At 44.6% G+C, this 20,243-nt stretch overlaps 1 protein-coding gene across 5 annotated transcripts in view; it reads right to left on the reverse strand.

The window, feature by feature from the left end:
• Nucleotides 1–20,243, reverse strand: part of PDE10A (phosphodiesterase 10A) — a 662,280-nt gene that overhangs the window by 57,170 nt on the left and 584,867 nt on the right. For all 5 annotated transcript variants that reach the window (XR_012318032.1, XM_073671427.1, XM_073671428.1 and 2 more), the window contains 2 exons: nt 19,044–19,093; nt 5,966–6,106 (listed from right to left, as the gene is read on the reverse strand). Coding sequence is in view for 4 of the 5 variants with exons in the window: in XM_073671427.1 (XP_073527528.1) it covers nt 5,966–6,106; nt 19,044–19,093 (191 nt within the window). In the remaining variant the exon portion in view is untranslated. The remainder of the gene's footprint in view (nt 1–5,965; nt 6,107–19,043; nt 19,094–20,243) is intronic.

Here is a 20,243-nt window from a genome sequence, read left to right on the forward strand (position 1 = left end):
AATATATATTCCCTATTCAACTCGGACCTTGAATTCTCCAAATCTAAACAAATCTTAAAATGGGAAGCTGACCTTCGCAAGAATTTTTCCAAAAGTGACTGGCAATATACACTAAAATACACATATACATTTTTTATTAATGCAAATATTCAAGAAAACGTTTTCAAAATAATTTCCCGATGGCATTTGACTCCTGTCAGACTGAAAGAAGCCTACCCACACTATTCCGACCTATGTTGGAGATAACACCGGAACAAATGCAACATAATGCATATTGTTTGGACCTGTCCCAAAATAAAAATATTATGGAAAGAGATTTATGACCTCTCTACATCTTGGGGAAGGAAAAACTACATATGACTCCACAATTATCTTATTTATCTTTTAAGAATGAACTGGACACGCTGTTAGAAAACATTTCTCTGGTCCAGGACACTGTATGACAGATCTAAAAGTCTTAATACTGAAAGGTCATTTCAAGGGCGACAGGGAGAGAAGAATCTGGGAAGTCACATTGATAAGGATGTTCAATTCCTTGTCAACAGGACTCAATCTAACACCTGGATTTCTGACTCACTACATGGACACAATTCACACCTTCAGATAATTAAACATTCCCAAGACCTCTCCATTTACAACAAAAAACCCTAATTTAATCTTCTTGACTCATCAGTAGGAGGCATCACCCCTTACACCTCATGAACAAATGTCATTGCTGTAACATCTCTTAAATGTTGTGCCCCGTCTTAATTCATTTGTAATATTGCCTGACGAAGGAGACCCTGTGCTCTGAAAGCTCGTATAGGTATAATATACAGTTAGTCATGAAAATACAGAAAAATCTTTAAATGAGAAGGTGTGTCCAAACTTTTGGTCTGTACTGATTTTTTTTTATTATGTATATATACCGTATATTCCGGCGTATAAGACGACCTGGTGTATAAGACGACCCCCCTACTTTCCTGTTAAAATATCGAGTTTAGGATATATTCACCGTATAAGACTACCCCTTTTCCAACGCATACCAAACACCGGTAAAAATTAAAAAAAAACAGATTTGAATTTAACATTGTCCTTTTTTTAATTTAAATTCTTATGACATGCAGGTATATAGCAGGAAAACTGTCACTCATAAACATATTAAAATAGGGGGGACCCCACGTCATTTTTTGGGGGGGTCCCCCATTCTAATAGCTAGTAAAGGCTAGGTATTCAGCTGGGGGCTGATATTAGTAGCCTGGGAAGCTCCGTGGGTATTACCCTCTTCCCAGACTTCAAACATCTGCCCCAGCCGTCTGCTTAACCTCCGCTAGAGACTATAATGATGGTGGATCCCACGCCAATTTTCTTTTTAAAAAATCCTTTATTTTAACACTAAATGACAATTGAGGGGTTAATAAAGATGCAGTCCCTAAATTATTAATATTGTAATTAATTTTTCCCAAAAATGTTGACGTGGGGCTTCGCCATATTTTTGTGTCCAGCCAGGTACAGCAGGCAGGAACGGGCTGCACTCAACCACCAGCTGCCTATTTGTACCTGGCCGGACACAACAATATAGGGAAGCCCTTTTTTTTTAAATTATTTCATGAAATAATTTAAAAAAAAAATACATGGGGCTTCGCCTTATTTTTGTGTCCAGCCAGGTACAACTAGGCAGCTGGGGGCTGGAATCCGCAGCGCAGGGAGGCCCAAGCTTTCTGGGCCCCCCCCGCTGCAAATTGCAGTCCGCAGCCACCCCGGAAAATGGCGCGTTCATAGAAGCGCCATCTTCTGGCGCTGTACCCAACTCATCCAGGGCCCTGGTGCGGTGGCTCACTGGGTAATAAAGGGGTTAGGGCCAGCTTGGCATTATCAGCTGGCCCTAAGCCCGAAATTCATGGGGTCACGCCAATATTAGACATGACCACCATGAATTTCTAGTAAAGTAATTAAAAAAAACACAACACCCAGAATAAAGTCCTTTAATTGAAATAAAGACACAATTTTTTAATGTTCTAAATTAAACCATACTTACCATCACGCCCATTCCAGCTGAAGCCAACGATCTCCTGCAATAAAAGTAAAATAATAAAGCAACCTCATCCTTACCTCTCCATGGTTCCCAGGACCGGTCCAGCTCTGCTACATTCACATGACAGGCTGCACCGCAGCAGAACGCTGCCGTTCAGCTTGCCATGCGGCAGACACTGAGAAGCGCAGGCATGCTTGCGCTCCTCAGTGTCTGACTGTGACGGCATCCAGATGAGCCGAGATCATGTCCAATGAACTCGGCTCACCTCATGCACGTCACTGACAGCGTGGGAAAATTCTCCTGCTCCCCGCATGCGCAGTAGAAGTTTCCCACGCTGTCAGTGACGGACGTCCAGGAGGTGAGCTGAGTTCATTGTCGGCTCATCTGGATGCTGTCACAGTCAGACACTGAGGAGCGCAAGCATGCCTGCGCTTCTCAGTGTCTGCGGGATGACAGGCTGGATGGCAGCGTTCTGCTGCGGTCCAGCCTGTCATCTCAATGTAGCAGAGCTGGACCCGTCCTGGGAACCATGGAAAGGTAAGGATGAGGTTGCTTTATTATTTTTCTTTTATTGCAGAAGACATTGGCTTCAGCTGGAATGGGCGTGATGGTAAGTATGGTTTAATTTAGAACAATAAAGATTTGTGTCTTTATTTCAATTAAAGGACTTTATTCTGGGTGTTTGTGTTTTTTTTAACTTTGACTATGGGGTTAGTAATGGGGGTGTCTTATAGACGCCTCTCCATTACTAACCTGGGCTTGATGTCAGCTGGCATTATAAGCTGACATCAACCCCAACCCTATTACCCCACTGCCACCGCTACAGGGCAGTGGGAAGAGCGAGGCTAAGTGCCAGAATTGGCGCATCCTATGAATGCGCCATTTCTGGGGCGGCTGACGGCTGGTGTTTCTAGCCTGGGAGGGGGCCAATATTCATGGCTCCCTTCCTGGGCTATTAATATCAGCCTCCAGCTGTCTGCCTAGCCTTTGCTAGCTATTAAAATAGGGGGGACCCCACGTCATTTTTTTGGGATCCCCCATTTTAATAGCTAGTAAAGGCTAGGTATTCAGCTGGGGGCTGATATTAGTAGCCTGGGAAGCTCCGTGGGTATTACCCCCTTCCCAGGCTTCAAACATCTGCCCCAGCCGTCTGCTTAACCTCCGCTAGAGACTAAAATTAAGGGGAACCCCACGCCAATTTTTTTTTAAATAAATCCGTTATTTTAACACTAGATGACAAGTACAGTAACCAGCACTGTCCCTGTACTTCATATATATGTGACTGACATGTTTCTATCTATCTAATCTATGTGTGAAGCTCTATTCTGTCTGTTATAAATTGTCGGGTACAGATGCTGAATTGCCGGCCGGCTTTTTTAAAGAGACGGTGCATGAAAACACTATTATTTGTTTTAATAAATCCTTTACACTAAATGACAAGTACAGTAACCAACACTGTCACTGTACTTCTTATATATGTGACTGACATGTTTCTATCTATCTAATCTATGTGTGAAGCTCTATTCTTTCTATTCTAAATTGTTGGGTGCCGGCTTATGCCGCTGCTGAATTGCCGGCTTTTTATATATTGTCACAGAAGCGATGCGAACTTCCCAGCTCCGGACACAGCGCAGCGCTTCTGTGACAAGTGAAAGCTGTCGGCACAGAAGCCCTGCGCTGTGTCCGGAGCTGGGAATACGCAGCGATGTGTCAGTTTCAGCAAAGAAGCGCTGACTGTCTGGACCTACCGCCGCCGTATTTTAACTCCCTCCACCTTATATTAACTCCGACATGGCAGGGATACGGCCACGGCAGCTTATTAACACCCCCAGAGTATCCCCGCATGTCAATTTCTGAAAGTTCAAAAGCATTACCGGCGTATAAGACGACCCCAGACTAGACAGAAGATTTTTCAGTCTTCAAAAGTCGTCTTATACGCCGGAATATACGGTATATATATATATATTATTTTTTTTTTTTTGTTATTATCGCTGCTAAATGGAAATCTGTTGACATACCTACCATAAACGATATTTTGGAAAAGGTCACTCATCATAATACCTTGCTTCTGCCCTAAAAAACAACTCTATATTAACCCTTTCGCAACCTTGGGTTTTGTCGTTTTTGCATTTTCGTTTTTGCTCCCCTTGTTCCCAGAGCCATAGAGTTTTTATTTTTTAGTCAATATGGCCGTGTGAGGGCTTATTTTTTGCGGGACAAGTTGTACTTTTCAACGCCATTACTAGTTTTACCATATCGTGTACGGTAAAACAGGGAAAAAATTCCAAGTGCGGTAAAATTGCAAAAAAAGTGCAATACAACAGTTGTTTTTTATTTATTTTTTTTACCACGTTCACTGAATGCTAAAACTGACCTGCCATTCTTATTCTCCAGGTCATTACGAGTTCGTAGACACCAAACATGTATAGGTTCTTTTATATTTAAGTGGTGAAAAAAAATTCCAAAATTTGTTAAAAAAAAAAAAATAGCGCCATTTTCCGAGACCTGTAGCGTCTCCATTTTTCGTGATCTGGGGCTGGGTGAGGGCTTATTTTTTGCGCGCCGGGCTGACGTTTTTATTGATAGCATTTTGGGATAGATCCGATGTTTTGATCGCCCGTTATTGCATTTTATTGCAATTTTGCGGCGACCAAAAAACGTAATTCTGGTGTTTAGAATTTTTTTCTCGTTACGCCGTTTACCGATCGGATTAATTCTTTTTTTATATTGATAGATGGGGCGATTCTGAACGCAGCGATACCAAATATGTCTATGTAGGTTTTTTTTTATATATATATATTTTATTTTGAATGGGGTGAAAGGGGGGTGATTTAAACTTTTATATTTTTTAATTTTTTTTTATATTTTTAAAAACTTTTTTTTTCACTTACTGCATGCTTCAATAGTCTCCATAGGAGACTAGAAGCAGCAGTTGTCTGATCGTCTCTGCTACATACAGGGGACGAGCAGATCCCCTGCATGCAGCAGAAATGGTCCTGTGCTATGAGCGCCGACCACTAGGTGGCGCTCATAGCGACCAGATCATGACAACCACAGGCGTCTGCTGCAGACCCTGGGTTGTCATGCCCACCCATCGGTGACCCGCGATCATGTGACGGGGTCGCCGATGGGCGGGGCTTATGACGCGCAACCCGGAAGCGCGCGTTAAATGCCGCTGTCGGAGATTGACAGCGGCATTTAACATGTTAACAGCCATGGGTGGATCGCGATTCCACCCGCGGCTGTTGCGGGCACATGTCAGCTGTAAGAATCAGCCGACATGTGCCCGGTTCAGTGCAGGCTCAGCGCAGCAGCCCTCACTGAACCGGGGGTACGCAAATATGCGTACTAAGACGTCATGGGTTGGAAAGGGGTTAAAATATCAATCTAAATATTCACTATGGAATTCTCACTTTCCTTCCCATGCGGAATTAGCTACTCAAACGTTGTACTAAAATTCTTCCAGTATGAACACATGATTACATAATCTGATTTTCTATCCTTGCTATCAATAGTAAGTTTTATACTATGATTCTTTATGTGTGAAATATAATCTCAGAAGACTTTTTTCCCCCCTTTAGTTTCTCTTGCCCTTCTTACCTCTATCTTCCCTCTCATATTTACCCTTCCCTATATCGTTCTCCCCCTCCCTTTACTCCAAGTTTTGTTTTCTCCCTTCCTATATCCTTCCTATCTTCTCAGTGTCCTTTATTATCCTTATCCTAATAGTATCTTCCTTTTTTTCTCTTTCATAATTATAGCTTAGCTTAACTTTGAAATAAGTTAATATGTTTTTGTTTCAAATAATAAGTCTCATTGTTTATAACCTTATTATATATGTAAATTCCATATATTATTGTTTATTTGAGGATTTGGATGGTTGCTTCTCCTCTCCCCAGAATGTTGAAAACCCGAGAGACCATACATGCAAGTCATGCATTTCATATTTACCCCTATAATGTTTTCTAGCAATAAAGTATTTCGAGATTTGGCTACATGGGCAGCTATTGTGGTGCCATATTCAACTGGTCCAGCAGGAGTAAGTTGTGTCTGTCCTCCCCTTGTTCCAGTAGGTGTGAACAAACATAGGGTCTGAAAACAAAAATAAAGAAAGATTAATCAGACATGGATAGGAAAACAAGATGTGTACAGTATTATGCCTCTGTTCACACTACTGCTCTGACATTTTTGACAGCAAGAAAGTGGACGTTCAAACAATGGTTGTTTGGCTGTTATTCTAAATAAAGAGAAGCTGTCTGGCAATGGCTTACGCTGGGTTTCCACTGCATGATCATCAGCTGAAAACGACCGCCAATCGATTACAGGTTTGCCGATCGGCGGCCAATTCATTAGTTACGCTGATCGCATTTTCCATACGCACAGGACAATCAGCAATAGATCGTTCTGTGCGCATGACTTGACATTTTTCTCGACAACACGTGTTTGGTTTACACGATGTGGTGGCAAGAACAATCATTTTTAAGCAAGCTTATTAATTTCTCCTGATGAATGAGTGTTTTGCTCCTTCATGGGGAGATTGTCAGCCTATTTACACTAGTCCATTATTGGGACACAAACTTTTCTAAGAACTCTCTTTCACAATAGTCAGCCAGTGTAAAGGCACCTCATCTTCCCATCCCTGTCTATGCCACATGCTCACTCATCCAAACACAGCATTCGATATGTGTAGTAGTGGGGAGTGGAGTGTTCAGGAGGAATAGCTGTTGGCTGAACAAAGCATTTTGGAGGGAAGAAAAGGCAATATGTGATTGCGGCCTAAATCCTACAAAAGTGCTCAGTTTCTGCTTTGAATAAAATCTATTTCTATAGTGGGGAGAAAAATTAATAAATCTTATATCAAACGTTTTGCAAGATGAACATGTGCTTAATATCAGTGGATATACTATATAACTATTATGGCTCAAAAAGCACATTATTAAAGTATATAATTAACTTCTTAAATCCTTAAACAGAGGTAGGCCCAAAGCGCTAGGTATGTTCCTTCTGTTCTGTAAGCTAGCTTTTGAACTGGCACTATAATTGTATACATCTGCTCCTTTGACGTCAATCCTTTATACAAGTCTGGGCTATCCGGGGGTTCAGCTTCAAGGAATGTACAAAACAACTATGATGACAAATGGAGTTTCCCCTCACTTACTCCTACTCATGTTCTATCAGGTTCACTTTTCACGTACACAAGTTTAAAAATTAAGCTTACAATATATGTTGATTTTCATGTTCGGAAAGATGCCAGTAAGCCGGAAAAAATAATTATCAAAAAAGTGTAGAACATTTCTGCTTTACCAAGGCTAGAATGTCTGAAAACCTTTAGAGGGCAGACCCTGGATGTCTGGTATCCATTCTAATAAACTACGCTTCTGCTATAGTTTGCCATCTCGCTTTTGTTTTAGGACTAGAGATTAGCGAACATGTTCGGAAAACGTTTGCCAATCTCAAAGTCTACACGAACATTGCACATTCGGATTAGTGTTTGGATCCCCAAGAATTTTCCTCAAAATTGGCAAAATTCGGCCAAAGTGCGGTAAATGATCGAGTTTCCACTAAATGAGTACTAGGCTAGGATAGTGGTCCTGTATGATGAGGGGGGGGGGGCGTGTTTATCACAGTAGTGGCGCCGGGGAATCAGTGGCACAGTTCGCACTGTTCCCCTGCGCCAGGTGCTGAAAGCAGCTCACATCATTGTCAGCTACTCGAACTGACATCAAAGCAAGCAGGGGACAATGATGGGAGCTGTGCGACATAACATCTTACCGCCGGTCAGAGCACTGCGAGATCATGCTGTCAGATGTCAGCGTGATCCCGCAGCTGTAACTGTGACCCTTAGTAAAAAGCTTACTGCGTGTCACAGGTATCGGCTGATAAGACCACTACCGCCATCAGCCAACGCCTGCTGTCACCGTGAACAGTGAGCACAGGCGCTGCAGATGGGAAGAATAGTCTCATCAGCAGGCGCCTGTAAAAAAACAAGTAAGAAAAATTAAAATCAATAAATGTTCAATTAAAAATAAAAAAACACATTATACTCACCTACACCACCTAATCCCTGATGCCCTTGTCCGCTGTAAAAAATAAAAAAAAACACCACAATATTCACCTATCTGCTGTAATCCAGAGAGTCCCACGCGATCTCACTTGTAGAACAGTCATATCACCCCATTAACGTCACTGCGAGCGTGAGAAAGTTCACACGCTCGCGGTGCCATCAGAAAGGTGAGTGGAGTTCAAAGCCAATGAACTCCTTTTCACCTCAATGTCGTCAATGAGAGCGCTGTGGGAAAGTTCTCGAAGGGGGCTAATGGCCCCTTTCCCTGGCTAGTAATATCAGCCCTCGATGGGCAGCTTTCCCTCTGCTGGTTATGAATAATCAACAGGAGCCCAAGCGGTTTTTTTTTTTTTTTTTTTTTAATTCTTATTTATTTTATTAAAGTTGTGAAATAAAGACACAGCCAGAAAAAAAAAAATTTTAAATAAAAAAAAAAAAACCAAACAAACAAAAAAAAACACTGAATCTTTTATTTAAAAATAACAAAAAACAGTTATACTCACCTAATGCCATTCCATTGAAGCCCTGGTCTCCTGTAAAAAATGAAAAATAAAAAACAGTATCCCTCACGTGTCTCATGTGATGAAGTAATCCACACTGTCCCATGATGATCTCTGTGACCTCTCTCACAGCAGCTCAGAACTATACAATGCGGGAGCGATCACGCTCCTGTCAGTGTGTAGCCGGAGGCCGGGTAGAGGAGTCCCATCAGGAGATGTGACTGTTCTATGAGTGAGATTGGCGTGGGACACTCAGGATTACAGTGGATAGGTGAGTATTATGGTGGTTTATTATTTTTTCTTTTTTAAAGGTGACATCGGCATCGGGGATTAGGTGTAGGTGAGTATAATGTGTTTTTTTTTTTATTTGAATAAGTATTTATTAATTTTAACTTTTTTTTTTTTACTTGGAGCACAGGCGCCGGCTGATGAGAGACTACTCCTCCCATCAGCGGCGCTTGCGCTTAAGGTTTGCAGTGACAGCATTCGTTGTCTGATAGGGGTAGTAGTCTCATCAGCCAATGCCTGAGTTTTTACCGTGGGTCACAGTCACATCTGTGGGATCACGCTGACATCTGGACAGCGTGATCCCGCAGCGCGGTAACATCAATCAGAGCCGACTTCCTGCGCTGTCATGCAGATGAAAGCGTGGGAAACCACAGATGTTAGGGGCCCCATTCGGGTTCGGGATTGGGCAGAACCTTTTTGTAAGAAATTAGAGCTGGAACCAGATCAACATACCGGAGTAATTAAAAATTCACAAAATCTTTATTGGAAATCCTTTAAAAATAAAATTGCTGAAAAATTGGGCATCTCAGACAACAAAGCAATAAAGAGGGGTGGTGTATATAACAGGAATCAGTCCAATCAGTCCTGTTATACATACCACTCCTCTTTATTGCTTTGTTCTCTGAGATGCCCAATCTTTCAGCAATTTTATTTTTAAAGGATTTTCGATAAAGATTTTGTGAATTTTTAATTACTCCGGTATGTTGATCTGGTTCCAGCTTTAATTTCTTACAAAAAGGTTCTGCCCAATCCCGAATGGGTTCCAATTCTAATTTCCTCAATTACCTTCAGTGCTGTGCAGCAGCGGGGAAACTGTGCTCCTCCCGGATTGGAACAGGATCTCAGGGGTGAGCGGAATTTTTTCCTATTATTTAGAACCTTTTATAGCTGTTCGGCAAAAGTCGAGGAACCCAAACATCCAGAGGTTCGCTCATTTCTACTTAGGACCTGTAAGGTTATGATCACACCGCGTTCTGTGCGTAAGTTCAGTGTATGGACCATACACGCTGCAAGTGTCTACATTCTGTCATGGGGCCAGGAGGAACCAAGCATAGAGTGGAAGTGGCAAGTGTAATCTAAATTACTCTTAGGCCCGGTTAACACTGTTTTCTATAGAGCGTTCAGGCCCTCTAAAAAGCAAGATTCACCCAAACGGGCCAAAGACTACAATAACACAAACAGAGTTCAATTTCTGAACATGTCTGTTCAGACAGGAACAGAAACATAACAGAAAAAAAAACTAAAAAAAAACCCACAAAAAACACAATTAGCATTCATTTGAACTCTGTCCGAGTCTTTGCAGTTTATGGCCCCAGTAGGTGCACTTGAATCCCAGTTTTAGCAGTATTCAGATGGAATCACCAGAGCGCACTGCAAAAAAAAGCAGCATGAACAGGGCCTTGTACACTATATTCTTTATAGGGCAGACAATTTTGGCATTCATATGGTTGGTGCATTGGCATACTTTTTGAAAACCTTGGAAAGCACAGTCTGCACCACCCCCAACAAAAACATAACTTATTTCTAACACTCAGTCAATGGCTGACATGTAATACGCATCAGACTTTTGGGCAACATTGAGATTTCCCTGGTCTATGCTATTGCTCATCTTTCCTGCCCGTACTGTAGTTTCTGACAACGTTGAGCATCATCAATCTACGGTATAAAGGAAGTTCATGTGTCCGCAATTACAAATCAACACACCCAGTGTTGTGTGCTGCTGGAGCGCTACACATTGCAATCTATTGTATCTGAGAAAGTGGCATAAGTAGACATCAGCCCACTAGATGGCGATGAAAGGCTGCACTAAGGAGGTCTGCGCATATCATCTGTTGCAAAAAAGTGGGTGACCTAAACCTTCTCATTTCCTTTTCTAGTCAAGATAAAGAAAAGCCACTTAGTTTCCAGTTTAAAGGGGAAAACGGGAAAAAAATCCTGTGGAGTGAAATGTTGGGAGGGGAAAGCAGTTCTACTGTTCCTTCTTGGGTTGCATTTGTATGTCATTTATGGTGCATTAGAAATTACATTTAGTATTCATCTCCAGAACAGTACAAAGATACCAAATTTCTAGTGTTTTTTATGCAATGTTAATTTTAACCCTTTCACTGCCAGGGGTCTCGACATTTTGCACTTCTGGTAGCCAGGATAAATTTTCACACTTTTGATTTATACAAATTAAACCACAATTACTATATGATAAACTGATATTAACGCCCAATACCTACAGTATTTATTTTCTGAAAGTGACCCACTGACACTCAGCAATTTATACACGAAAGGACCTTCATGCAATTTTGCATCAAAGTGAATTTTTTTTGCATGAAAACTTCGAAACCTCCTTGATGGGCACCTGTATCCTACAATCACTATATTGCGTGGCTTCACAGAAAAACCAAAATCAGCATTACTGGAGAGCGTAGGGAATTAATATATGGACTGAGCTACGGGGGATTACACCCTGATGGGCTACCACCTTCTACTGACTGCCCCTCCTCGATCAATGCAGTCAGTGCGAATGGAGACAGTGGGCGGGGGCAGGACAGCACGGTGAGGGCCAGGCCTGGTCTGAGGTAAATATTTAAATAAAATGGCGCCGGAATCAGCAGTAATATCTGGCGTTATTTCGTTGAAGACACTGAATTTGTCTTCAACAAAATGGCACCGGAGATTGCACTATGCCCACAGGCGCTGACTACGGCGCCACATTTGCAGGGCCCCTAAGCACGGCTGGAATACAGACAGGCAGGCAGGCACGGCTAGAATACAGGCAGACCGGCACGGCTGGAATACAGACAGGCAGGCAGGCACGGCTAGAATACAGGCAGACCGGCACGGCTGGAATACAGACAGGCAGGCAGGCACGGCTGGAATACAGACAGGCAGGCAGGCACGGCTGGAATACAGACAGGCACGGCTGGAATACAGACAGGCAGGCAGGCACGGCTGGAATACAGACAGGCAGGCAGGCACGGCTGGAACACAGACAGGCAGGCACGGCTGGAACACAGACAGGCAGGCAGGCACGGCTGGAATACAGACAGGCAGGCAGGCACGGCTGGAATACAGACAGGCAGGCAGGCACGGCTGGAATACAGACAGGCAGGCAGGCACGGCTAGAATACAGGCAGACCGGCACGGCTGGAATACAGACAGGCAGGCAGGCACGGCTGGAATACAGACAGGCACGGCTGGAATACAGACAGGCACGGCTGGAATACAGACAGGCACGGCTGGAATACAGACAGGCAGGCAGGCACGGCTGGAATACAGACAGGCAGGCAGGCACGGCTGGAACACAGACAGGCAGGCAGGCACGGCTGGAATACAGACAGGCAGGCAGGCACGGCTGGAATACAGACAGGCAGGCAGGCACGGCTGGAATACAGAGGCACGGCTGGAATACAGACAGGCACGGCTGGAATACAGACAGGCAGGCAGGCACGGCTGGAATACAGACAGGCAGGCAGGCACGGCTGGAACACAGACAGGCAGGCAGGCACGGCTGGAACACAGACAGGCAGGCAGGCACGGCTGGAACACAGACAGGCAGGCAGGCACGGCTGGAATACAGACAGGCAGGCAGGCACGGCTGGAATACAGACAGGCAGGCAGGCACGGCTGGAATACAGACAGGCAGGCAGGCACGGCTGGAATACAGGCAGACAGGCACGGCTGGAATACAGACAGGCAGCAGGCACGGCTGACAGACAGGCAGGCAGGCACGGCTGGAATACAGACAGGCAGGCAGGCACGGCTGGAATACAGACAGGCACGGCTGGAATACAGACAGGCAGGCACGGCTGGAATACAGACAGGCAGGCAGGCACGGCTGGAACACAGACAGGCAGGCAGGCACGGCTGGAACACAGACAGGCAGGCAGGCACGGCTGGAATACAGACAGGCAGGCAGGCACGGCTGGAATACAGACAGGCAGGCAGGCACGGCTGGAATACAGACAGGCAGGCACGGCTGGAATACAGACAGGCAGGCAGGCACGGCTGGAATACAGACAGGCAGGCAGGCACGGCTGGAATACAGGCAGACAGGCACGGCTGGAATACAGACAGGCACGGCTGGAATACAGACAGGCACGGCTGGAATACAGACAGGCACGGCTGGAATACAGACAGGCACGGCTGACAGACAGGCAGGCAGGCACGGCTGGAATACAGACAGGCAGGCAGGCACGGCTGGAATACAGACAGGCAGGCAGGCACGGCTGGAATACAGACAGGCAGGCAGGCACGGCTGGAATACAGACAGGCAGGCAGGCACGGCTGGAATACAGACAGGCAGGCAGGCACGGCTGGAATACAGGCAGACAGGCACGGCTGGAATACAGACAGGCACGGCTGGAATACAGACAGGCAGGCAGGCACGGCTGACAGACAGGCAGGCAGGCACGGCTGGAATACAGGCAGACAGGCACGGCTGGAATACAGGCAGACAGGCACGGCTGGAATACAGGCAGACAGGCACGGCTGGAATACAGGCAGGCAGGCAGGCACGGCTGGAATACAGGCAGGCAGGCAGGCACGGCTGGAATACAGACAGGCAGGCAGGCACGGCTGGAATACAGACAGGCAGGTAGGCACGGCTGGAATACAGACAGGCAGGCAGGCACGGCTGGAATACAGACAGACTGGTGGACAGGCTGGATAGGGACTAGCAGGGCTGAGTCGGAGTCGTAGTCGGTACAAAATGGACTGACTCCAACTCCTAAAATATATAATAAATTGGGTGCAGTAGTTCAATGCAGTTTGTGGGGAATATTTTTTTTCAGAAGAATTTGGGAAAGTTATGAAATGTCCTATAAATGTCTGTCCTATTCCTGATCTAAGGGTCTAGACTTTTAGCTGAGATCAATCTGTGCAACAGTAAATTTATCACTTAAACATGAGCCATGTATGAGGGAGTCGGAGTCGTGAAAATCGAGGAGTCGGAGTCGGACTGTCACTTTAGAAGGTAATTACTCTGGAACGCTTCAACGGATCCCGATGATTCGGAGACTGTCTTTTTGGGACATATTGTACTTCATGACAGTGAAAATTTATTTTGATATGACTTGCATTAATTTGTGAAAAAAAATTGCCCAAATTTTTTGAAAATGTTGCAATTTTCAAACTTTGAATTCTTATGCGCTTAAATCAGAGAGATTTTTTTTTTTTTTTTTTTTTTTTTAGGGACCACATCACATTTGAAGTGACTTTGAGGGGTCTATATAACAGAAAATACCCAAAAGTGACACCATTCTAAAAATAGCACCCCTCAAGGTGCTCAAAGCCACATTTAAGAAGTTTATTAACCCTTCAGGTGCTTCACAGGAAATTATTGAATGTGAAAGAAAAAAAATAAACATTTAACTTTTTTTACACTAAAATGTAACTTTAGACCCTTTTTTTTATTTTCACAAGGGTAACAGGAAAAAAATGGACCCCATGGGTCATGGCCATTCGGAACACTGGAGTGTTGTATAAAGTGTCAACACTCCTATCTTGCTGAAGTTCTAGCTTCTTCAGTATCCCCATGTGAAGGACCAGTCCCCAAAACTTCATCATTTCTACTGCATCTACAGGAGTCCAGTTAGAAAAATGATTAAGAGCGGTTTTGCAGAAAAAAATTGCTGGGTGTACAAATTTGTTTTGCCCACCATGAGGTTTACAAAATCCTCAGAAAAAAAGACTTTGAAAAAGTCCATTTCTGTGAGGCCGGTGGTGTCAAATTTTATTTCTGATTGCCCCACAAAATCAGGAATCCGTGGCTCAATCTTAGGGGGATGAGGTGCACACGGGGTCAGTAACGGAGGGCACTGGTTCAGTTTTTGTCCTGGGGCGTCTGCATGGCGGTTCAGCATCACTTGAGGAGGAAAAATAAAGGAAGGTGGGATCCTCTCCCTCACTACGAGTGTCTGAGGCAAGGGAGGCGTATGCCTCCTCCACTGAAAACAGCGATTGGGACAAGCGGGACACTTTTTTTTGACGTATGTGGTGTTTGAGTGAGTACTGTGACAGAGTCACTGGTCTGATATACGAGGGGAGGTATGGGTCACTCAGGTTGCTGTCCTGTGTGAACTGAAACCTACTGAATTTCTGCCAGCATGTTATATGCTGAGGGTTACTTCTCTTTAGAAGGTGTGGTTTTATGGGAATGGCAAAGAGGTTGGGAGGCCATTCCCCTACCTCTCTTCAGGGTGTCGCTGAGCAGGGCTTAAATGCTCAGTCCCTATTGTTTCCGGGGTGTAGTGTGTGGTCTGGAGAGTGAAGTCTCCAGGCTGTGTTTGGATGAAGGCAGAGAGCAACACCGGAGGACTGGTGTTTGCTGAGACTTTACTGTGCAACCCGGAGCGGCCGAGCCTTGCTTGCTAATGGACTCTGTTATACTTTATCTTATGTTTTCCTGTTAACCCCGAGAGGGCCTGTTTATTTTTATGGGATGATGCTGGAGTTTATGCCAGACAATAAACCAGCAGGAAGTTAACCCGAACCATGTGTCCTGTGTCTGCCTCTGGAGAGCCGAGCAAGTAGCTTTACCACAGTACCAAATTTTATTCAGTTGTGTGTATGCTTGGTGTAAACTTTGTTTTTTATTTACAAAAGAAAAAGATAAAATTAAAAAAGCAACAACTGGAGGTTGATTACTGATTTTTGTCAGTGATCAGTGCTCGACGGCTGTAGGAGAGCCGCATGGTTGATTCTTTTTTTCCGCGCGGACACAAACTCAATTCAATAAAAAATAATATAGTAGACGTCAATTACTACAGTATATGTTTACTGTCCCTATTCTAGTCCCATCATCTAATCAAAATCATCTAATCAAAATGTTTTGGGTTTTTTTTTGTGCAAAGAAAACAAACAACTGGAGGCCGGTCAGTGATGTTAGTCACCGACCAGTGCTCGACGGCTGTAGAACGCATGCACAGATGTAGTGCAGAAAGTGGCTAAAAAAATATACAAATATTATATATATAAATCGAGAGATCAAGCACTGATTAGTTATCAAGTACTGATCAGTGCTCGGCGGCAAAGGGAGGGTTGGGGAGAGTGGTAGAAGGGATGGGGGAGGGGAAGAGGGAGGAGGGAGGAAATGGATGAGAGGGGGATGGATTGGGGTGGATTAGGAGAGATCAGGCAAGGATCATGAACTCTTCTTTCTTCTTTTCAGCAGGAGCAGTGATGACCAAGCAGCAGCAGCAAGATCTGTGATGATACAGGCTTCTGTGGCATCACAAAGCCCAGAGTGACCGTCTGTACAAATCCTCAGCTAGAATGAAGAATTATAGGGCGGTCACAAAACGTTTGTGCACTCTGATTGGTGCAATCAATGTCATCATCGATCGCACCAATCAGAGCTGGTTCAGGTGAGGCTGGCGTTGCCAGGCACCAGAATATGATCGGGGCTCTTACAGCACCGATCCTAGGCTGGGTATCAGTGTTTCAGACAATCTGATTACCTGAAACACTGAGAAACGCTGGGATTAGCTGTTCAGAATTGAACACCAGCACATGTCGAGGCCCATTTGAAGTTCGTCAATGATCATCTGGATGATCCAGAGGAGGCATGGGAGAAGGTCATATGGTCAGATGAGACCAAAATAGATCTTTTTTCCATCAACTCCACTTGTGTTTGGAGGAAGAAGGATGAGTACAACTCCAAGAACACTGTCCCAACTGTGAAGCATGGTGGGGGAGAAACAGGGCCGGCTCCAGGTTTTTCTGGGCCCCGGGCGAAAGAGTCTCAGTGGGCCCCTTTAACACATACCACGATTCATGATGCAGAGATACGGCGGAGAAATATTATATATATATATATATATATATATATATATATTATATATATATATATATATATATATATATATATATATATATATATAGTACAATGCAAAGATTTCACTTCTTACATTACATGAGTGATATCTATTGTAAATTCCACAATAGCTCAGAAACCGGTGAATCGCTCCACACAGAATACTGGCCCCCATATAAGGCTCCATACGGAATACTGGCCCCCATATAATGCTTCATACGGAATACTGGCCCCCATATAAGGCCCCATACAGAATACTGGCCCCCATATAAGGCCCCATAAGGAATACTGGCCCCCATATAAGGCCCCATAAGGAATACTGGCCCCCATATAAGGCCCCATACGGAATACTGGCCCCCATATAAGGCTCCATATGGAATATTGGCCCCCATATAAGGCTCCATACAGAATACTGGCCCCCATATAAGGCTCCATACGGAATTCTGGCCCCCATATAAGGCTCCATACGGAATTCTGGCCCCCATATAAGGCTCCATACGGAATACTGGCCCCCATATAAGGCTCCATACGGAATACTGGCCCCCATATAAGGCTCCATACAGGATACTGGTCCCCTTATAAAGCTCCATACAGGATACTGGCCCCCATATAACGCTCCATACAGGATACCGGTCCCCTTATAACGCTCCATACAGGATACTGGCCCCCATATAACGCTCCATACAGGATACTGGTCCCCATATAACGCTCCATACAGGATACCGGTCCCCATATAACGCTCCATACAGGATACCGGTCCCCTTATAACGCTCCATACAGGATACTGGCCCCCATATAACGCTCCATACAGGATACTGGTCCCCTTATAAAACTCCATACAGGATACTGGCCCCCATATAACGCTCCATACAGGATACCAGTCCCCTTATAACGCTCCATACAGGATACTGGCCCCCATATAATGCTGCATGCAGGCTGTTACTCCCCACATAATGCCCCATACAGGCCCCATCCCCTTTTAATGCTCCATGCAGGCTGTTACCCCCCACATAATGCCCCATACAGGCTGCCCCCCCTTATAATGCTCCATGCAGGCTGTTCCCCCCCACATAATGCACTATGCAGGCTGCCCCCCCCTTTATAATGCCCCATGCAGGCTGTTCCCCGCCTTATAATGCCTCATGCAGGATGTCACCCCCCCCTCTTTATAATGCCCCATGCAGGATGTCCCCCCTCTCTTTATAATGCCCCATGCAGGATGCCCCCCCTCTCTTTATAATGCTCCATGGAGGATGCCACCCCCCCCTTCTCTTTTTACAAATACTCACCTCCCTTCTCCTCACCTGCTACCTACTGCCCGCTGCTCGGGTCCTAACTCCAGCGTTGTCGGCGTCTTCCCGCTCAGCGCTCCCTGTGACGGCTCAGGGGAGGGCGCGGTGTAAAGACGTCACCGCGCCCTCTGACCTGAGACGTCACAGGGAGCGCAGAGCAGGAAGACAGCTGATCTGCGGAGGCATGGGGAGAGGTAAGTATCCAGCTGCCAGGGCCCTGAGCAAGCGGCGGAGAAGGGCAGGCGCTGACACCGCTCTCCTCCGCCCATAGCCCAGCGGGGAGCGCGACCGCCAGTGGGCCCCTCTGCCTGCTCAGGGCCCCGGTATTTGCCCGGGTGCGCAGGGTGCTGACGCCGGCCCTGGGGAAAAATCATACTTTGGGAGTGCTTTTCTGCAAAGGGGACAAGACAACTTAAAGGGAGGATAGATGTGGTCACGTATTGTGAGATTTTGGCCAACAACCTCCTTCCCTCAGTAAGAGCATTGAAGATGGGTCGTGGCTGAGTCTTCCAACATGACAATGACCCGAAACGCACAGCCAGGGCAACTAAGGAGTGGCTCCGTAAGAAGCATTTCAAGGTCCTGGAGTGGCCTAACCAGTCTCCAGACCTGAACCCAATAGAAAATCTTTGGAGGGAGCTGAAATTCAATGCTGTCCAGTGACAGTCCCGAAACCTGAAAGAAGATCTGTATGGAGGAGTGGGCCAAAATCCCTGCTGGAGTGTGTGCAAACTTTGCAATTACAGAGGTCAGACATTTTCTGTAGTTCTTGACAAACAAAGGTTTCTGTACCAAATATTAAGTTCTGTTTTTCTATTGCATCAAATAACTTATTTCATGCAATAGAATGCAAATTTTTTATGTAAAAATCATACAATCTGATTTTCAGGATTTTTATTTTTTATTTATTTATTTTTTAAGATTCCGGTCTCTCACAGTTGAAGTTTACCTACGATAAAAGTAACAGACATCTCCATTCTTTGTAGGTGGGAAAACTTGCAAAATCGGCAGTTTATAAAATACTTATTTTCCCCACTGTGTAAGCATACAAATATATACATGCATATGTAACACTTACATTATTGCATTCTCCAAGGAAATATAGTGCAAATCCATCAGCTTTTGTTGCTGTAAGAGAGAGATAGAGGGTAAGCAAGTTATAGAATTGCTAAAAAAGGGCATAATAAGAGGATGACCAGGGCAATAAATGTTGTAGACAGTATGGTGTTGCTCCCCTGGATGGGTTGTGTCAGGCACAACTCCTATGCAGATATACACACATGGTCAAAATTGTCGGTACCCCTCGTTTAATGAAAGAATAACCCACAATGGTCACAGAAATAACTTGAATCTGACAAAAGTAATAATAAATTAAAAATCAATAAAAAATAAATAAATTAAAGTCAGTCATTGCTTTTCAACCCCGCTTCCACAGAATTTAAAAAAAAAATTAAACTCCTGAAATAGGCCTGGACAGAAATGATGGTACCCTTGAAAATAATGTGACATGTTAAATCTAGTTGTGTCCACTAATTAGCATCACAGGTGTCTACAATCTTGTAATAAGTCAGTGGGCCTGTATATAGGGCTACAGATACTCACTGTGCTGTTTGGTGACATGGTGCGTACCACACTCAACATGGACCAGAGGAAGCAAAGTAAAGAGTTGTCTCAGGAGATTAGAAAGAAAATTATAGACAAGCATGTTAAAGGTAAAGGTTATAAGACCATCTCCAAGCAGCTTGATGTTCCGGTGACTACAGTTGCACATATTACTCAGAAATTTAAGATCCATGGGACTGTAGCCAACCTCCCTGGACGTGGCCGCACGAGGAAAATTGATGACAAATCAAAGAGACGGATAATGCGAATGGTAACAAAAGAGCCCAGGATAACTTCTAAAGATATTAAAGGTGAACTTCAAGCTCAAGTAACATCAGTGTCAGATCGCACCATCCGTCGTTGTTTGATACAAAGTGGACTTCATGGGAGACGACCAAGGAGAACACCATTGTTGAAAAAAAATCATAAAAAAGCCCGACTGGAATTTACCAAACTACATGTTGACAAGCCACAAAGCTTCTGGGAGAATGTCCTATGGACAGATGAGACAAAAATGGAAGTTTTTGGCAAGGCACATCAGCTCTATGTTCACAGACGGAAAAATGAAGCATATCAAGAAAATAACACTATCCCTACCGTGAAACATGGAGGAGGCTCTGTTATCTTCTGGGGATGCTTTGCTGCATCTGGCACAGGGTGTCTTGAATCTGTGCAG

Source organism: Phyllobates terribilis, unplaced genomic scaffold (genome assembly GCF_046119375.1).
Source record: "Phyllobates terribilis strain yellow unplaced genomic scaffold, ASM4611937v1 Scaffold_3__8_contigs__length_932513732, whole genome shotgun sequence".
NCBI lineage: Eukaryota > Metazoa > Chordata > Amphibia > Anura > Dendrobatidae > Phyllobates > Phyllobates terribilis.